Source organism: Molossus molossus, unplaced genomic scaffold (assembly GCF_014108415.1).
Source record: "Molossus molossus isolate mMolMol1 unplaced genomic scaffold, mMolMol1.p scaffold_m16_p_9, whole genome shotgun sequence".
NCBI classification, from domain to species: domain Eukaryota; kingdom Metazoa; phylum Chordata; class Mammalia; order Chiroptera; family Molossidae; genus Molossus; species Molossus molossus.
The window spans coordinates 59177958-59196480 of NW_023425403.1; the positions used below are offsets into that span (position 1 = coordinate 59177958).

Genomic DNA, 18523 nt, shown 5'->3' on the forward strand with positions numbered 1-18523 from the left:
AATGGGATGGTATCAGTTTGATTTATTTTAATGTTGACTAAATAGCCACAATGGAAAACTTTAATGTAAAGCTCTAATGGCATAGGCAAGCACAGAACTGCATTGTGAGCCTCTGGTTCCCACTTCAGGCATCCTCAGCTCCCAGGTTTGTGGTCTTCTGACCTCTGACCCAGCAGTTCCCACGTGGATGTGCTGCTCCTGTCCTGGAAGGGAGGAAAAAATCCTGACTGAGCAGGCTCACGGCTCAAGGAGTAAATGGGCAAGACGGTCAGGACTCAGAGTGACAGGAGGCACTGCCTGTGCCCTGATGCTTCCATTGGTCTGGGCTGGCCACTTAGCAACAGTCACGCTGCTGCCTTCTATTGGCAGGCTAGGGCAGGGCCATGGCGGTGGGGGGACAGGATTGGGGACTGAGCAAGAACACAGGCCTGCTCCTGTATCCACCCGAGCCTTCCAGTGCACATGCCCCTGGGCCTCAGTGTCCTCCAGGTTCTGACTCCGACTCTGACCCTCTCTCAGTGTCCCTCTTGGCCCTGCCTCCATCCCCTCCCCCTATTCATCACAGCAGCATCAGCACAGGATGTCTGAGCTTTGACCTTCCCCCACACTGGGTGATGCCAGCTGGTTTACACAGCATCTCAGGGTCATCCCCATTGTGACTGGGCCGTGGTGGCAGCAGCTCACCTTAATACTGATGCCATGGGCGGCAAGGTCCTGGCGCAGGATGTCACATGCCTCCAGCAGGGGCTGCCTCTCTAGGAGCTGCTGCCGCCGGGCCTCCCTGGTAGCCTCTCCCGTGGCCAGGGCGAACTGCCGGACCTTGAGCCGGAATCGGACCAGCTCCTCCACCACGCTGTGCAGAGTGGCTGAGCCACTATCCCCTGAAACAAACTACACCCAGGCAGAGCAGTATAACCAGCGAGATCCTGGCAGCAGCCCAGTTGGCTGTGCCTGGCTAATGGGGGCCAGTGAGTTCTGTGCTAAGCCCATCCAGCATTCGTCCCCCTAGGGTGCAGTGGGGAACTCTTGGCCAGCGGTTCTCACCAGCCTGGGAAGATAGGCTGTGAGGTTCCAGGCTGTTGTTGAGTCTCCACTCTCCTCTCTTGAATGTCTCTATCACCCAGGCAGAGCTCCCTAATGCCATTCGGGGTGCCCACTGAAGGCATAGGGGTAATCTCGGGTGAGACCTAGAGCTGGCTTTCCTCCCCGCCCGTCCTGGACTCTCACTAACAAGCTGAGCGCAGCTGCTCCACAAATGTGCTAACATCTACAGATGTTTCATTTATCATCTACTTCACTAGGCAGTCTAGAAGTCTAAGCCTTATTAACCAATAAACCAAATCTATTCACTCTAACCAAGTATTCAAAAGCACATGACTCACAGTGTTTTCACTGGGAGCTGAGGACCAGCGGTGTCAGCACAGCTGGGAAAATTTCAACAGGTCATGTGGGATTTAAATCACTCCAAGTTGCCGGGAGCCCTCTCCCCTCTACACGATTTCTTCCTCCATAATGGAGAAGGGATCCTAGAGCTATTTGTGCTCATGTGTGTAAAAGAAGCAGAACCCACAACCTTTTACTTTTGGGTCAAACTTCTTAAACCTCATATGGTCCTCAATGATCTGCACCAAGTCAGGAATAGGCCATTTCTCTGAGAGGCCTGATAAAGGTAAATCTTGTTGTAGAAACCTGAGCTCCGCCCAGCCGGTGTGGCTCAGTGGATTGAGTGTGGTCTCATGGACTGGGAGGTCCCGGTTGGATTCCGGGTCAGGACACATGCCCAGGTTTTGGGCTCGATTCCCAGTAGGGGATGTGCAGGAGGCAGCCAATTGATATTTCTCACATTGGTGTTTCTCCCTTCCTTTCTCTAAAAAAATCAAAAAACATTTTAAAAACCTGAGCCCTCCATCCCCATCCCCCAAAAGACATGAGCCCAAAGTAGGCTCTGGTGTCAACCCTTGAGGTGGGGGAGCTGAGTGAGGTGTTGCTGACAAGAGCCAGGCACAGCTTGGCCAAGTCTGCCTTTTCTTGCTCAATTACAGATTCTGGAGTGTCTCATGTGAAAATTAATACAGACTTTGCAAAACCTTGGTCACCTCACACCAGTCACTTTTGTTTGAACTGGCTGACAGTCCCTGGACTGCTCATGAAAGGACATTAAGTCTACCAAGTTATTGATGTCTAGCAATAAAACAAACGGAAATTATCACAAAGAGACTGCAATTTGAGTTAAGGTCAGAGAAATTCACTGCACTTGAAGTTTGTTAAGAGATGTGCCCCAGCTCACAGGAGACGTCCCCAGATCATGGCACGGGGGCAGCGAGGAGCCAGGCCTCCATGGCTCCCACCTCTAGCTATGCCCCCCCCCCCCAAGTGGCGGGCTCCCCCTGGTGCCAGGCAGCTGAACTGACAAGGCAGCCCTACCCCTTCAAAGCAGAAAGCAGCTGCTCTGTGCCCGAGCCCGATGGCGGCGGCAGAACCTGGCAGAGCTGTGAAGGAGTGGGGAGAGGGAACGATCCCAGCACCCGTGATGGTCACTCATCTGCAGCCTGGACCTTTCCGTGTCACCTGCTCACATGCAGTGTTTCCTAAAGGGCTATTTCTGCCCTCCTTTCCCCATCCTCATCAGTCCTGAAGCCGCTGGCTGTAGCAGAGCCAAGTGGGCCCTGTGGAGGAGGAGGGCGGGCAGCCTGCCAGGGGGACGGCCCGAGGCGTGAAAAGGCTGTCCAGGCAGGGACAGGAGAGTCAACCTCAGTGAGGGAGGGAGGCCCCACAGTGGGAGACTGTGTACTGGGAGAGTAACACCTAAGGGAATACATGTAGGATACTGGGAAGCAGGTTTCTCACTATGGAGTTACGTATGGAAAGTGAGGAAAGTACAAAGAACCCTTTGCTGGGGACGAATCGAAGCGGTGGTAACCCCTGGGCTCCAGTGTATGCAGAGGTACAGAAATGACTCGCACGCCCACACACATCTCCCTGCTCTGCCCACAGGGGCCCGGAGCAGCTGCGGCCCAAGCACAGGGGGCACGCAGCGCTCAGGTCCTACCTTCTGACCACCGTTCTCTCCTAAGAGCAGCCAGGCCCTCGGAGAAATGGCCGATTCCTGGATTGGTGCAGAGAAGGTACCAGGCGAGACCTGACAGCTGAAAGCACCACAAGGTCTCAAGTGGCCCGTCTGCCACAAAGGGCTCACTGAATGGGGAGCCCAAGGGGTTGGGAGTAGACGTCCTGTGTAAGAGACACGCTGCGGGGACTAGCTGGCAGGTTACTCTCAGGTGGCTCAGGACAAATGTTCTTACTGTACACTTGTCTGTACATTTTGCCTGTCACACCTCCATGAGGACAAGCCTGGCAGGAGACACAGGACTACACCCTGGAGTTGCCACTCACTAGCAAACCACACAACTGTGGGATTCTTTCTAAATAAAAAGCATACAAACAAAAAACAAAAACGAGCGTGCACAGAACTGACGACATCCACTCTAGCTAAGATGCCCTGCTGGTTCTGCTCAGAATTGTTGCAGTTCCTGTTAATAAATACTAGCTCTGAGTGTTAACTTTTTAAGGAACATAATATATTTTAAGTACAGAAATAAATATGGCATTACATTTATCCATTAAAAAGTGAAAGATAGTTCTTATTGGACTAGCTTGTATATATTCCACAACTGAGGACTGAAAAGGGGAGTGTGTACCTGTCGGTCTGCCAGAGAAATTCCAACTGTCTCAAAAAACTGCTCAATGTAGGAAATGACGGAGCCGAACACGGCAGGACTTCTAGGACCGCCAGGTTCCTGTGACAGATTACCCAAAGGAGACTCTTTAAAAGCAAAGAACACTCGATGTAACAGCATAAAGACCTCACAGGTACTCTGCCTGTCACACCTCCATGAGGACAAGCCCTGGCGGGAGACACGACTACACCCTGGAGTTGCCACCCACTAGCAAACCACACAACTGTGGGGCAGGAACTTCTCCTGCCCCCGAGTTCACCCATCTGGAATATGGGGGTGTTATGGTCTGAACACCGAAACCAAACCCCCAGGATGAAGGTGGTGTTAGGAGGTGGGGCCTTTGGGAGGTCACTGGGTCATGAGGGCAGACTGGGATTGGCACCAAGGCCCAGAGAAGGGCCAGGTTGTGGGCACAGAATCAGGGTACCAACACAGGGCCTCCTCCCCCATTTCATATTTCAGCAACAAACTCCGATCCTTGAGCAAACAAGGGTTACATGCTCCTGACCTAGCAAACATGGGATGCTGACTGTCAGTGCTGGGACCTCACTGTGCCCCAGCCACTGCTCTGGGCTCGGGGAAGTGGCTGTCTCTTGCAGAGCCAACAGGCAGGCCAGCCACATTTGGGACGAAGTAGCTTCAGGAACTTAGGAGAGGCCTGGAAGCCACCAGCTGTGGGCAGTAAAGTTACCCAAGGGAGTTGGGAAGGCAGCAACTGTTCCTTCCTTGTGAGGAGGAATCAGGGAAACAAAAACCCTACTTTGTGGCCCCGTTGTCAGAGTTACCTTGGCGACCACCTTCAGCTGTCGGTTCCCCTGGTGAATGAGATCCATGACGGCATCCACCGCCCCGGGCGTGTCAAAGTCGTCCGCCAAGGCAGCCTTCACAGCAGCCTTGGTGTGGCTGAGCCTTGGAGAGATGAGAAACACGGGCGTCCCTCACTCCCCGGACCCACGAACAGCAGGTGGCCTCCCCTCGGGCAGAGCAGACGTGTGTCCCTCCCACCCCGAGCTGCAGCCCTCTCCTCTCCTCCATGTCAGACCCTCAAGGGCAGTCTCCATGATGGCCATCCTCCTCTCCTTCTCCTTCCCAGCCCCAAGGACACTCAGGTGCCCTCGGCCCGCCCCTCACCCTGCATGTTCTCACCTGCCACCTGCCACTGCTAAGGCTTCTCCACATCTAACTCCCTGCTGCCCATCTTTACTGGTCCTGGCCCCACTTCCTTTGGATTCCCCCTCTCCGAGCATGAGGAAGGACTGGATCTGGGCCACCTTGCAGCTGGGTGGGCCCTGGGACCAGTTCTGGCCATTGTGAGCTGCAGCGTCCACATCCGGGGCAGAGCGGAACTGCGGAGGCAAAGCCCCTGGAGCCTCTCTTCCCTCCGGACTGGCGCCCTCGTGGTGACAAGGGCCTCTGTTCATCACACTCGAATAAGCAGCAGCGGGAAAACCCACCCAGGCACATACGTTGTTTACAACCTTCACGGCCACCCCACAGGCAGGGCTCCTCATTTCTCACCCAGCGGACCAGTACCCAAGGCCACAGAGCCTCAGGGACCTTCCACACCAGCTCTCCCAAGTGGCCGTGGTCTCCGCAAGCCTCGTCCCTCTAGGCGGCCCCACGTCTGGCACCCAGGGCTCTCTGGGCGGATGCTGGGCGCACCCACCTCTCCCACAGCACGTCTTCCCTGACGGGGCCGCACGCCAGCTGCCCCTTCATGTAGGCCCGGGCATCCTCGACGAACGCGGCCACGGCCCGGAGGAGGTGCTGTGCCTCCAGCATGGTGCTGTCGCTGTAGTCAATGGCTGAGGAAGGGGGAGTGGTGACCTGGGGGTGCCTGTCGCAAGTGCCCACACCTGGCAGACTGCTTACTACTCAGCCAGTATTCTGGTATTCCCCACGTACTGTCAGAATAGTCTTGCCCAAGCTGTGCACAAGCAGATGCTGTGGCCATCACCCCAGAAGGCCTCACTGTTCAGCTCACCTGACCGGTAGCTGCTCCTCATGCAGAAGAGCCGGAAGACATCAGGGGAAAACGACTTCAGAAAGTCCTGAGAGAGAAAACGAGACAGACGCACAGTGCTTATCTCTCATGGTTGGATCACTCAGAGATTATATTATTTACTACAATTATGTGAGCTATTTCACACATCAGGAATGTTTATGAAAAGCTTTGTTTTGTTTCCAAACCCACTCTTTCCTGTAATTCCCCTGCTGGTCTGTCCAGGTTCAGTCCCAGTGTCTGTGGGAGGCCGAGAGCAGAGGCCCGTTTGCCTGCAGTCCCCGCTCCACACAGGCGCAGTGGGAATCTGCTCTGCTGTTGGCCTCGGGAGCTCTAACCACGACACGGATTTCTCACCCTCGTCCTGAGAGTACAGGGACACAACCAGAGGCCACCAAGCAGCCTGGAACCGCAGAGGGCTTGCACACAGGAAGGAACGTGGAGAGGACAAGGGACACACAGCTCCTGGCTGTGTGAGAGGGACAGGATCCCAGGGGCAGGAAGGAGACTCCAGAAAACTTGGCTGTGGTGACGTCAGAACAAGCACCGTCCATGCTCAAGGTTGGACTGAGGGGCAGGGGCCCAGTTCATTCTCTCCGATGACGTGGCTCTCTGAGGCACTGAGCTTGAAGCAGGCCTCACGCTCATGTTTCTCAAAAAATAAACCATCCTGCCTCTGATTAAATATAAGTAAAACAAAAACCCAATTAGTATCATCCTATAGGTTATTTCCACAATGTCTATATAAAGAAGTGAAAACTTCCATATCAGAAAGGATAACATGGGAAAAGCTAGTAGAAATGGTTAAGACAGCACAATATTCAACAAAACCTCTCTCTATGCTGGTCAGTGGAAAATCCTACATGATTTTAAAGGGATAAGACACGGGGTAAGAGAAGATGGGGAGAAAGGGCCCGGCCTCACAACAGACTCCACTGTGGCCCCAGGAAAGACATTGGGGCTCTGCTCAGTTCTGCCAGGGCTACCCCCAGTGACCGTGCCGCAGACTGACCAATGCTGGGCACCGGGGGAAAACGGGCTCGGACAGGACTGTTTGACAACAGGGAGTTTGAGTAAAAACCAGGACCATCCTGCTCCTCATGGATTCTCAGTTAGTAAAAGGAGACGGTCTCAGCCCTTTTGTACATCTGTCCACCTCTACTTGTCCAATGGTATCTTTGGCCGCCCCTCAGCAGCAGTGACCCAGCATGCAACAGCTCAGAGAAAACACCTGGCCAGGACCCCGTGCCAAGTCTGGCCAAGTGGCTCCTCTGTGGGGGTTTAAGGACGTTGCTCAGAAACTGGACGGAGCACCTGCTCTGGCTACGTGCTGGCTCTGGTGCATGGATTCTCACTAAGGGGCACCTGGGCACCCCTAACAGGGTCAGACAAGGTCTCGCCTGCTGGAAACGGGTCTCCGGCAGCACCCTGGCCAGCAGCCGCTCTGTCCTCACTACCTGCCACTGGCCCAAAGGCCAGTCTCCTGCTCCTGCACAATCCAGTCCCCCAGCCTTCACTGACCATCCCAGACAACTCGGCCTTCCTTCTGGTTCCTGACACGCTGCCAGGGCTACTGTGAGGCTGTATGCCGTGTCTTTCCTGTATTCGTGTAATGCACCCGTGCAGTCACATGTCCTACTTTTCTTCATGTTACTCCCTGTTTGAATCTCCGAGGATCCGTGTGGAAGGAAGCATGCCACTTTAAACTAATGTAGTTAATACACCACCAACAGTAACACCAGATAAATAACATTGCTACATAAGCTTTGTCATTTATAAAATGCTAAGCTGTAATATAATTATTAGCTATCCTATTATGGTGACAAAAAGAAAAGGCTTAGAGAACTGAAAACCAATCACAAAATGCCAGAGGTCACATTCCAGCTCCAGATCCTGCTTTTTTCCCCTAATAAATCCTTCTTATGTCTTATTTGCTGGGCCATTTCCCCACTGTGGTACTTCTGAGGACTTTCCAGTTCCAGCTCACTTGAATAGTGCTTCTCTGAACACTTACTTGCACAGGGCTGTCTCCTGCAGCACTAACTGCCTTTTCTGTTTCTGGGTAAGGCTCTGCCCCGAGGGACCCCAGTAAACACAGCCGAGGATGCTGATCTGAGTTTCTGCCTGGAGAGCACAGAGGGGCACACAGATGACCACTCACCAGCATGCAGAGGGCCTTTCTGGCCACCTTCTTTGACTCTTCCCCTTGTTTTCGAATTACGGTAGTTCCCCCTTATCTGTGGGGGTTACATTCTAAGACCCAATTGGATGCCTGAAACCAGATAGTATCAAACCCTATATATACTATGTTTTTTCCTATATATACGTACCTATACCAAGTGTAATTTACAAATAGGCACAGTAAGAGATTAACAATAATAAAGTATAATAATTATAATATATTGCAATAATAGTTACATGAGTGTGGCACCATTTAGTAAAGTAAGGGTTACTTGAACACAAGCACCATGATATTGTGAAAAGATCTGATAACTGAGAGGGCTACTAAGTAACTAATGGGCAGGAAGTATGTACAGCATGGAGATGCTTGGCAAAGGGATCATCCCAATTGGGATGGAGCAGGACAGTGCGAGAGTGCATCATGATACTCAAAACGGTGCATAATTTAAAACTGTTTATTTCTGAAATTTCCCACATAATAATTTCAGACTACAGTTGACCACAAATTTAGGAAAGTGAAATGGCAGGTAAGGGGGGGCCACTGTATTTCTTTAGACTTCTTTCCCTAAAGCATAGACAACTGCTTTATAGCTTGTTACTAGCTGCCTTCCTGTTCTGGCAGATGATGTATCAGGAGACCTATTCTCCAACTGCCACACTTACCTTAGGTGAGGATTCGTTGTTGCTGTTTATTTTGCATTTGATAAATTATCAGACCTAGTTGTTTTCAACAGAAGCAAAAGCTGTGCATTTCCCCTCATGTGACCACTATCAGAAGCGTTATGTGCAGTCTCGCACACACCTGACCACATATCAGAGAGAAACAAATACGCCTGCATCAGTTCTCCACATGCTTGTGCTTTCTTTGAATCTGATTCCTTTTCTTTCCATGCTAACTTTCTGCATTTAGTTCCCAAATGTAAAAACTGTTTCATTGGCATTTTATGTCTGATAAAGTTCTTTGGCCTTTCTAAAAGAAATCTCTCTCCTATTTTAGTATTTTATATTTTCTGGATAGCTATATTTTCTACTTCACTCCATGAAGGATTTCAGGTGGCTTTGTTTTTTTTAGTGACTTTAAAGGGTATTTCCTCCCAATCAGCATGTGCACTCATTCAGATAAACCTTAATGTGTATTCACAAATCTAAGTTAATAGTTCTCCAAACCCAGCAACGTAGAGCATATTTTCACCACTCTGGGGGTGCTCCCATGGAGTTAAAGTAGTTCAAGAAGAAATCTAGAATCTGATCTTTTTATAGCATTCAGTTTCTACGACTATTTGCTAATAATAATTATGTAGAAAGTGCAGAGCAAAGGAAATAATCAACAAAAGGCAACCTACAGAACAGTAGAAAATATTTGCAAATCATATGTCTGATAAGCAGTTAATATCTCAACTATATGAAGAATTCATATAACTCAATAGCAAAAAAACAAAAACAAAACAACAAAACACAAAAAACCCTAAAACAAATAATCCAATACAAAATATGGGCAAAGGACCCGAATAGACATTTCCCCAAAGACATACAAATGGCCAACACGTACATAAAAAGGTGCTCAACATCACTAATCATCAAACAAATGCAAATCAAAACCACAATAAGATTGCACCTCACACCTGTTAGAGTGACTATCATCAGAAAGACAAGAAATAACAAGTGTTGGGGAGGATGTGAAGGAAAGAGGACTCTGCACTGTTGATAGGAACGTAAATGTGTGCAGCTACAGTGGAAAACAGTTTGGAGGTTCCTCAAAAAATTAAAACTTGATCTACCATGTAATCCAGCAATTCTACTTCTGGGTATATATCTGAAGGAAACAAAATCAGTATCTCAAAGAGATATTTGCACCCGAAGTTCATTGCAGCATTTTTCACAACAGCCAAGACATAGAAACAACCTAAATGTCCATCAGTGGATGAATGGATAAAGAAAACGTGGTATTTATAGACAATGGAAAATAATTCAGCCATTGGAAAAAAAGAAGAAAATCCTGCCATTGCAACAACATGGATGAATTTAGAGGCCATTCAGTCAGACAGACAAATACTGTACGATCCATTTACATGTGGAATCTACAAAAACAGAACTTACAGAAACAGAGAGGAGGAGGATGGTTAAAAGGGGCTGGGAGGCAGGGAGGAGATGAGACTGCTGCTCAAAGGGTACGAAGTTCCAGTCATGAGAAGTTCTGGGACCTGATGTACAGCACAGTAACTACAGCTAGTAATGCTGTACTGGATACTTAACCTTTGCTAAAAGAATAGGTGTTGGGACTAGGAAAATGGCGGCGGAGTGAATGGAAGCAACACAGACCATCTCCCAGGACCAAACTGGAATTACAACGAAAATAAAGACAAATCGTCAGGAAAAGGCAACAGAAAAGCAGCTTGGAGGACCACATAACCAGGGACACTGACTCAATCCTGGTAGGCTTGCGAGGACACGAGAGGGGGCCAGGAGCCCATGGTCCGCAGCGGCCTGAGCTGGAAGCTGCGCCCTCGGGGGGGGACCTGCGGCAAACTCTACTGGGACCTGCGGCCCTGGCTGGGACCTGTGGTGGCCTTGGCTGGGACCTGTGGCCTCAGCTGGGACCTGCGCCCTCAGCTAAGTGCTGCGCCCTCAGCTAAGTGCTACGCCCTTGGCTGGGAGCTGCTGTAGCCTCGCCGGAGCAACTGCCTTAGCTGGGAGAGGCGCCCTCGGGTTAAAGTCCCAGGCGGCTCCACAGCGCAGAGCCGGGACAGAGTCTATTTTAGCAGCAGCCACTCACCTTGGGCTCAGGCAGAGGGAGGGCAGACTGGACTGGAACTATGTGGGGACACTCGGGATTTGGAGGGCACTCAGAGCTTTTGCTGAGTGCAGCCACGCAGGACTGTGGTCATCTTACTCCTTCCCAGGGCCCTGGGGAGAGGCGGGGCCCCTCCCTCGGATATTCAACCCCACCCGGTGTGGCCACTGAAATGCTAATTGGGGCCCATTAAAAACCAGCATCTGCCACACCCTCGGGAAATCCTCTTACACTGAGCACCTGAGGGAGTTTTTCAGTTAACTCCGAAAACAAGGTTCTTCAGGTGACCTCTAATAATAGCCTCCAGGCAAAAAAGCTAGAGGATAACTACCATTCCCTGGGCTAGCAACTCTAACCAGGAGAGTAAGACTTTACAGTGGTGTTTAAAATGGGTCCTCCCTGCCTCATCCAAACCCAGGATAGGGAGCCACAAACAGCAAAACACCAACACCCACAGGGAAAATTTGGCAGGCTCCAAAGCCCATTGTGATAGCCAAAATGGTGAAACACAGAAACAAAAGCCAAATGAAAGAACAAGAGACCTCTACTGAACATGAGATAAATGAGGTGCAGTTAAGGAAGTTAACAGAACTAGAATTCAAAGCCATGATCTTGAGGAAGCTCAACAGCATGTGTAAGGACATGAGCACCATGAGTAAAGACATAGAAATGTTGAAAATAAACCAGATGGAAATTAAAAACCAGCAAGAAGAAATGAAGAATGACATATCAGAAATAAAAAAACACATTGGAAAGTCTAAATAGCAGAGTAGAGGAAGCTGAGGACCAGATGAGTGAATTAGAAGATAGAGTAGAAAATATCAACCAATCAGAAAACCAAAAGGAAAAAAATAATTAAAAAACAGGAAAACAGCTTAAGAGAACTGTGGGACAACTGGAAACGTTAATAACATTTGCATCATAGGAGTCCCCGAAGAAGAAGAAAATGAGCAAGAGTTAGAGAATATATTTGAAGAAATAGTGACAGAAAACTTCCCTAATTTGGTGAAGGAAGAAGGCATTCAAGTTCAAGAAGCACAGAGAGTCCCAAGTAAGAAGAACCCAAACAGGCCCACACCAAGACACATAGTAATCAAACTACCAAAAATTAAAGACAAAGAGAGAATCCTAAAAGCAGCAAAAGAGAAGCAACAGGTTACCTACAAAGGAAACCCCATAAGGCTCTAAGCTGACTTCTCAAAAGAAACACTACAGGCCAGAAGGGAATGGCATGAAGTAATCAAGGTCAAGAAAAACAAGGATCTGAATCCAAGACTACTCTACCCAGCAAGGCTATCATTCAAAATAGAAGGTCAAATAAAAAGCTTCCCAGACGAAAAAAAGGCTAAGGGAATACATTAGCACCAAACCAGCACTGCAAGAAATGTTAAAAGGACTGCTGTAATTAGCAGGAGAAATAGGAAGAAAAATAGAACCACACTAAACAAAAATGGCAATAAATAAGTACATATCAATAATCACCTTAAATGTAAATGGATTGAATGCTCCCATAAAAAGACACAGAATAGCTGATTGGATAAGAAAGCATGACTCATCTATATGTTGTTTAAAAGAGACCCACCTCACAACAAAAGACTCACATACACTGAAAGTGAAGGGATGGAAAAAAAATCTTCCAAGCAAACGGAAAGGAAAAAAAAGCTGGGGTAGCAATACTCCTATCTGATAAAATAGATTTCAAAATAAAGGCCATAACTACAGACAAAGAAGGCCACTATAATATTGAAAGGATCTATCCAACAGGAAGATATAACCTTGATAAACATATATGCACCCAATATAGGAGCACCAAAATATATTAAAAATCTTCTGGAGGACTTCAAAGGAGAAATCGATAGCAATACAATCATAGCAGGGGACTTCAACACCCCGCTGACATCACTGGATAGATCCTCTAGACAAAAAATTAGCAAGGAAACAGAGACTCTAAATGAAGCACTAGACCAAATAGATTTCATAGATATCTACAGAGAATTATATCCCCAAACTACAGAATTCACATTCTTCTCAAGTACACATGTGACATTCTCAAAGATAGACCACATGTTAGATCACAAACTAAGTCTCTACAAGTTCAAGAAGACTGAAATAATATCAAGGATCTTCTCAGATCACAATGGCATGAAACTAGAAATCAATTGCAACAAGAACATGCAAAGACATTTGAACACATAGAAGCTAAATAGCATGTTATTAAACAATGAATGGGTTACCGAGGAGATCAAGGAAGAAATTAAAAACTTCCTGGAAACCAATGAAAATGAACACACAACACAAAATCTATGGGATGCAGCGAAAGCAGTTCTGAGAGAGAAGTCCATAGCACTACAGGCCTACCTCAAAAAACAAGAAAAATCTCTAATAGACTATCTAACCACAACTTAAAGAACTAGAAAGCAAACAAAAAGAAAACCCCAGAGCAAGTAGAAGGAAGGAAATAGTAATGATCAGAGCAGAAATAAACGACAGAGTCCAAAAAAAACAATTCAAAGGATCAATGAAACAAAGAGCTGGTTTTTCGAAAAGATAAACAAGATGGATGGACCCTTAGCTAGACTCACCAAGAAACAAAGAGAGAGAACCCAAATACACAAAATCAGAAATGAAAGAGAAGTAACAACTGACACCACAGAAATACAAAAGATTGTTAACAACTACTATGAACAATTATATGGCAAAAAATTTGACAATCTAAGCGAAATGGACAATTTTCTAGAAACACAGTCTCCCAAAACTGGACCAGGAAGAGATAGGAAATTTGAACAGACCAATAACAACAGAAGTAATTGAAGATGTAATCAAAACTCTCCCAGCAAACAAAAGCCCAGGCCCAGATGGCTTCACGGGGGAGTTTTACCGAACATTCAAAAAAGAACTAACACCCATTCTCCTCAAACTATTTCAAAAAATTCAAGAAGAAGGAAGACTTCCAAACTCGTTTTATGAAGCCACCATAATTCTAATTCCAAAACCAGAAAATGACACTACAAAGAAAGAAAACTACAGGCCAATATCCCTGATGAACATAGACGCCAAAATCCTGAACAAAATACCAGCAAATCAGCACCAGCAATACACCAAAAAAAATTATTCACCACAACCAAGTGGGATTCATCCCAGGGATGCAAGACTGGTACAATATCCTCAAATCAATAAACATGATACACCACATAAATAAAATGAAGAATAAAAATCACATGATCATATCAATACATACCGAAAAAGCCTTCGACAAAATCCAGCATCCATTTCTGATAAAAACACTCAGCAATGTGGGAATAGAGGGATCATTTCTTGACATAATAAAGGCCATATATGAAAGACTTACAGCAAACATCATAATCAATTGGCAAAATCTAAAAGCATTTCCCTTAAGAACAGGAACAAGGCATGGATGCCCACTTTCGCCACTCCTTTTTAACATAGTACTGGAAGTCTTAGCCACAGCAATCAGACAGGAAGAAAAAATAAAAGGGACCCAAATTGGACAGGAGGGAGTGAAACTGTCATTAGTCGCAGATGACATGATACTATACGTAGAAAACCCCAAAGACTCCATCAAATATTTACTAGACTTAATAAATGAATTTGGCAAAGTAGCAGGATACAAAATTAACGTCAAGAAATCGATGGCATTCTTATACACCAATAATGAACTCACAGGAAGAGAAACTAAGAAAACAATCCCATTTACCATTGCGACAAAAAAATTAAGATACCTAGGAATAAACTTAACCAAAGAAATAAAGGACCTATTCGCAGAAAACTACAGGTCATTGAAAAAAGAAACAGAGGAAGATATAAAAAAGTGGAAGCACATACCTTGTTCATGGAATAGAAGAATTAACATCATTAAAATGTCCATACTACCCAAAGCAATCTATAGATTCAATGCAATCCCCATCAAAATACCAATGGCATACTTCACAGAATTAGAACAAATACTTCAAAAGTTCACATGGAACCAAAAAAGACCTCGAATAGCCACAGCAATCTTGAAAAAGAAGAACGAAGTTGGAGGGATCACATTACCAGATTTCAGGTTATACTACAAAGCCACTGTAATCAAAACAACCTGGTACTAGCACTAGAACAGGCATATAGACCAGTGGAACAGAACAGACAACCCAGAAATGGACCCAAGGCAATATGCTCAATTAATATTTGACAAAGGTGGCAAGAGCATACAGTGGAGTAAGGAGAGCCTCTTTAATAAATGGTGTTGGGAAAACTGGACAGCTACATGCAAAAAAATGAAACTAGACCATCAACTTACACCCTACACAAGAATAAACTCAAAATGGATAAAAGACTTAAATGTGACTCATGAATCCATAAAAATCCTAGAAGAAACTGTAGGCCACGAAATTTCAGACATCAAACGCAGCAGAATTTTCACTGATACATCCCCTAAGGCAATAGAAACAAAGGAGAAAATAAACACATGGGACTACATCAAACTCAAAAGCTTCTGCACAGTGAAAGATATAATCATCAAAACGGAAAGGCTACCCACTGTATGGGAGAGCATAATTGCCAATGATATATCAGATAAAAGGTTAATTTTCAATATATATAGAGTACTCATCCAACTCCACAAAAGGAAGACAAAGAACCCAATTTAAAAATGGGCAGAGGAACTAAATAGATACCTCTCCAAACAGGACATACAAATGACTAAGAGACATATGAAGAAATGCTCAACATCACTAATCATCAGTGAGATGCAAATTAAAACAACAATGAGGGATCACCTCACACCTGTCAGAATGGTCGCCATCAACAAATCATCAAACAACAAGTGTTGGCGAGGGTGTGGAGAAAAGGGGACTCTAGTACACTGCTGGTGGGAATGCAGACTGGTGCAGCCACTATGGAAAACAATATTGTGTTACCTCAAAAAATTAAAAATTGAACTTCCATTTGACCCAGTGATCCCACTTCTAGGAATATACCCTAAGAAGCCTGAAACACCAATCAGAAAGAATATTTGTACCCCCATGTTTGTAGCAGCACTATTTACAATAGCTAAGATCTGGAAACAGCCCAAGTGTCCATCAGTAGACGAATGGATAAAAAAGCTGTGGTACATATACACAATGGAGTACTATGCAGCTGTAAGAAAGAAAGATCTCTTATCCTTTGAGACTACAAGGAGGGACCTGGAAGGTATTATCCTAAGCGAAACAAGCCAAACAGAGAAAGACAAGTATCATATGATCTCACTTATTTGTGGAATATAATGAACATAACAGTCTGAGGAACAGGGTAGTCCCAGAGATGTGGAAGTGGGGTACAGACTGACAATCCCCAGAAGAGGGGGGGCTGGGGGAGAGATAAACCACAGAACTCATATGCATGTATATATGAACAACGGACATGGACAACAAAGCTGGGGACAGGGCAGGGGGGGAGGGGGGAATCAGTGGGGGGGAAAGGAGAAACATCTGTAACAAAAATAAATTAATTAATTTAAAAAAAGAAAATAGGTCTTAAGCATTCTCAACACACACACACACACACACACACATCCCCAAGTAACTATGTGAGGTGATGGATATGTTAACCTGAATGTGGTAAATATTTCACAATGTGTATCTACCATCACATTGTACACTGTAAATATATATAATTCTATTTGTTAATTATACCTCAAAAAAGACAGAAGGAGCCCTGGCCAATGTGGTTCAGTGGTTAGCGTGTTGACCTGCACACCAAAGGATCACACAGGTTTGATTCCTGGTCAAGGGCATGTACCTGTGTTGCAGGTTCCATCCCAGGCTCCAGTTGGAGCATATTCAGGAGGTAACCAATTGATGCGTCTTTTCCCTCCCTTCCTCCCTCCCTTCCATGCACTCTAAAAAATAAATGGGCCCTGGATGGTTTGGCTTAGCGGTTAGAGTGTTGGCCTGCAGACCAGAGAGTTCCTGGTTTGGTTCCCGCTAAGGGCACGTACCTTGGTTGCAGTTTGTCCCTGTCCCCATGGGGTTGTGTGGGTGGCAGCCAGTTGATGTGTCTCTCTCACATCGATGTTTCTCTCTCTCTCTCCCTCTCTCCTTCCCGCTCTATCTGAAGATAAATGCAAAAATGTCCTTGGGTGAGGATAAAAAAAAAAAATCAATGGGAAAAATATCCTCGAATGAGGATTAACAAAACAAACTTTTTTTTTTAATGACGGGGAAGAAATAACACAGGAAGAGGGGAAAGCATTTTACCTTCTTCCTTATTGCTATGGATACCTGTCAATGTGACAAGGTCTCCACATGGCAGTTTCGAGGGCATGAATGTTTTAACGTGCTCCTGCCCTATGCTCTGACATCACTGTTCCTGCACTGCTCTGGCTCCACCACACAGCATGGCCAGGGCGTCCTGAGGGTGAAATGTGACAAGACCTGGGTAAATCTGCTGGAAGTCTCTCCGAGGGAGGGAGGCGAGTGCCTGGGCCCAGCCATCAGGCAGCAAAGGTAAAAAGCTCTCTTGTGAGCTCACCAGGTAAGGGGGCGCATGCTAGCAGGAAGCCGGGGTGCACTGCCTACAATGCCAGGTCTTATTTACCCCAGCACCACTGGGAAAGCTGTGGACTAGGGAAGGAGTGACTGCTGGCCTGGCTCAGGCCCACACGGACTTGGCATTTTACATAAATTCACCTGCCCAGGAACCCCACAAAATAGGGGTTGTCATCTCATTGTAAAGAATAAAAAACGAGCCCTGGCCGGTTTGGCTCAGTGGTTAGAGTGTCGGCCTGCGGTCCTGAGAGACCCGGGTTCGGTTCCCGCTAAGGGCATGTACCTCGGTTGCAGTTTGTCCCCGGCCCTGGTTGGTTGTGCGGGTGGCAGCCACTCGATGTGTTCCTTTCACATCGATGTTTCTCTCTTTCTCTCTCTTCCTCTCTCTCCCCCCAACTGTATCTGAACAAAAAATAGAAAAATGTCCTCAGGTGAGGATAAAAAAAAAAAAATTAAAAAAAAAGAATAAAAAACGAAGGCTTTGGGAAGTTAAATAATTGGTCTCAAATGATAACCTACTATTTTATTTTATTTTCCATATGTTTTTCTTGATATTTTAGAGAGATGAGAAGGAAGCGAGAGAGAGAAACACGATGTGAGAAACATCAATTGGCTGCCTCCTCTGCCTCCTGCACGCCCCCCACCAGGGATGGAGCCCACAACTTGGGCGTGTGCCCTGACCGGGAATCGAACCAGGACTTCACAGTCCATGGGACGACACTCAATCCACTGAGCCACACGGGCTGGGCTGAGAACCTACTAATTTAAAAAGGCCAGTTTTGAGCCATTATCTGAACTCTAAAAGTTCAGCTCCTTTCACATTACCTATAGTCTCTGTTAACTAGACAGAATCAAAAGTTTTCATGCAGACTATAGGCATACCTTGGAGATATTGTGGGTTGAGTTCCAAACCACTGCAATAAAGGCAGTATTGCAACAAAGCAAGTCATAATATTTTTGTTGGTGAAGGATCTTGCCTTCAATTTGTAAGAAAAAAAATGCAACATCTGTGAAGCCCAGTGAAGCAAAGCACAATAAAGTGAGGTGTGCCTGTGTTATAAAAACCCACTGGTAGTCTCCAACATAATGAGGACAGGCAGGAAAACTTTCTTCAGCCAGAAACCAGGAAGCAGACAAATATTTTTAACCTATAGGGCAACAGCTTAACATCTTCTAGGAAGTATGGGCCATGGGAGGTTGTAGACTAGTCAAAAACACAAAATAAAAAGCCAATAAATATGTACAGCAAATATACCGTAATAAAGAAATGGACATTTAAATTTTA

The 18523-nt window shown here is 46.4% G+C and overlaps 1 protein-coding gene across 6 annotated transcripts in view; it reads right to left on the reverse strand.

The window, feature by feature from the left end:
* Window positions 1–18523, reverse strand: part of CARS2 (cysteinyl-tRNA synthetase 2, mitochondrial) — a 52759-nt gene continuing 34236 nt past the window's right edge. For 3 of the 6 annotated variants that reach the window (XM_036250414.1, XM_036250413.1, XM_036250416.1), the window contains 6 exons: window positions 5722–5788; window positions 5404–5542; window positions 4523–4646; window positions 3699–3797; window positions 685–891; window positions 4–203 (listed from right to left, as the gene is read on the reverse strand). In XM_036250414.1, coding sequence (XP_036106307.1) covers window positions 135–203; window positions 685–891; window positions 3699–3797; window positions 4523–4646; window positions 5404–5542; window positions 5722–5788 — 705 coding nt within the window. In that variant the 3' untranslated portion in view covers window positions 4–134. Of the gene's footprint in view, window positions 204–684; window positions 892–3698; window positions 3824–4522; window positions 4647–5403; window positions 5543–5721; window positions 5789–18523 lie in introns of all 6 variants that reach the window. The other 3 variants (XR_004958143.1, XM_036250412.1, XM_036250415.1) reach the window with 3 other exon arrangements.